At 38.8% G+C, this 2500-nt stretch overlaps 1 protein-coding gene across 1 annotated transcript in view; it reads left to right on the plus strand.

Annotated features, from left to right (window-relative positions):
• The window catches only part of LOC137619030 (uncharacterized), a gene marked incomplete at its 5' end in the record, with an annotated part of 117374 nt that overhangs the window by 78017 nt on the left and 36857 nt on the right, over positions 1-2500 (plus strand). Inside the window, one exon of the mRNA XM_068349229.1 lies at positions 202-327. Within this exon, the coding sequence (XP_068205330.1) occupies positions 202-327 (126 nt within the window). The remainder of the gene's footprint in view (positions 1-201; positions 328-2500) is intronic.

Consider the following 2500-nt stretch of genomic DNA (forward strand, 5'->3'; position numbering starts at 1 on the left):
AAAAATATCTTCTCTCGTTAGAAGGCATGTCTTCACACGAGAGGATTTTTCCCACACAGCCTATTAGTTTTTATAAGCCGCTAAACTGGGACCACAGGTTACTAGTACCGTGGCTAGGTTTAAATAAGCTGCTATACTGGAACCACTCTGGTTACCAGTGCTGCGGCTATGTTTGAATAAGTCTCTATACTGGAACCTCAGGTTACCAGTGCCGCGGTTAGGTCTAAATAACCCGCTATACTGGAACCACATTGGATACCAGTGCCCTGGCTGGGTTTTGATAAGCGGCTATACTGGAACCACGCATGATAACAGCGCCCCAGCTAGGTTTCAATAAGCCTCTATACTGGAACCACACGGGATACCAGTGCCGCGGCTAGATTTTAATAAGCCGCTATACTGGAAACAAGCGGGATACAAGTGCCACGGCTAGGTTTTAATCAGCCGCTATACTGGAACCACGGGGGATACCAGTGCCCCGACTAGGTTTTGATAAGTTTCTATACTGGAACCACGCAGGATACCAGTGCCGTGGCTAGATTTTAATAAGCCGCTCTACATGAACCACTCGTCTTACTAGTGCCCCGGCTAGGTTTAAATAAGCCGCTATACTGGAACCACCTGGGATACCAGTGCCCCGGCTAGGTTTTGATAAGCCGCTATACTGGAGCCACGAGGGATACCAGTGTCCCCGACCAGGTTTTAATAAGCCACTATCCTGGAACCACGCGGGATACCAGTGACCCGGCTAGGTTTTAATAAACCGCTATACTGGAACCACGAGGGAAGCGTGTGAAGAGCCTTATTAATCTTCATTGGTTTACAATCCACGAGGCATCAATCTGCTCGTGTGAAGCAACCTTAAAAAGTGCACCCAGCCACACCCTTACTGAATGGCGAGTTCCTTTCTATTATTGTTATTACTAGCTAAGCTACAATCTTAGTTGGAAAAGCAAGATGCTATTAGCTCAAGGGCTCTAACAGGGGAAAAATAGCCTAGCGAGCAAAGGAAATAAGAAAATAAATAAACAATATAAGAAGTAATGAGCAATTAAAATGAAATATTTTAAAAACATTAACAGCATTATTGTTTATCTCCTTCCATCATCTCTGCAATCTCTTTCTACGCTATCTGGTTACATTCCGTGAAGTAAGGGTATAACAGGGTGCACTACTTAGGAGCGAGGTGTATCAGGTACTCCTGTGTTCAACTGTACATTAAACTGCTCTTCTTTTTAATGAGGAGATTCTTCTTATTAAACTGAATTTCGTTACTTGAACTCTTCCTGCGTTACACACGGAAAAATAATGTAGTTACAGATTTTAGATTCACCTACGATTTCAGTAACTGCTTCTCTCCCAGCACTGCCAGACCATGGAATTTATTCTTAATGGACGTTGTAGCTATAAACTTGATTAATTTAATTAACATAAGAACGTTTCAAGCTGTCTTATATACTTTATGATATTCATTAAAATTCTGCCTTCTATACACTTCTTAACATTTATTGACTTTTTTACTTACAAATTTTCTCAATTTTCTTATACAAATTTATGAATGGCCGGAATTTCATAAGATTTCTGACATTTTCATAGGCTAGGACTTTTGTTCCTGGCTTCTGTATACTTCTTGGTTTACAAAACTCCTGAATTTAAAGAAATAACGCTAATAGTTTAAATAGTTTATAAAACTCTAGATTTATGTCTAGATTACTGGCTGTATAAAACTCCAGATTTATAAGAAAAAAATTATTGAATTTTATAAACTTTTGGGTTGACCAGCTCCTCGCATTAGAGTTTGATAAATTTCATAGACTTTTTGGTCCTGCGTGCATCTCAGTCTGGAATTGAATTTCCGAAAATTGTAACCCCTCTTTTTCTTCCTTACAAGCAAAACTCCCACCATCACCAACAATCCACGCTACTAACCCCACAGAAGGTGAAGCTCGCTCCTTCTCATAGATGCTATTTTGGATAAGTTGATCATTGTATATATAAATACGAAATAGAGAAGGAAATGTAATGCGTTGTAGGCTGGCGCATTGCTTGCAACATTGCATACGTTCATGGATTGGATGAAAATAACCTTTTGAATACAGAAACCAATTGTTCAGTGCACAATGCAATTAGGGATACGACAATAGAAGCTGTATATATGTGAAGTTACCTAAATGTAAAACCTCTTGAAAGTTGACTTTATAATATTCAAAATCGCTGTCATAGCCATAATGGATCACAATGAATACAAAGGAGCCTAAAGGCTAAGAGGATAAGGTTAATTTCTTAAACCAACAAAATCAGACAGTGTGAAAGGGATGCTGTTAAACTTTCCATAATTCTATTTCATATTCAACCGTTTTGCTGAACTAATAAAAGAAGACAGATCTACTTTCACACCGTTATCCCTACATAAGGGGGTTGGCTACCTGATGCGCCATTTATACCTAATAGTATGAGGTGTGGTTGATTTTATTATTATTATTATTATTATTATTATTAT

The sequence above is a fragment of the Palaemon carinicauda genome, chromosome 25 (assembly GCF_036898095.1).
Source record: "Palaemon carinicauda isolate YSFRI2023 chromosome 25, ASM3689809v2, whole genome shotgun sequence".
NCBI classification, from domain to species: Eukaryota; Metazoa; Arthropoda; class Malacostraca; order Decapoda; family Palaemonidae; genus Palaemon; species Palaemon carinicauda.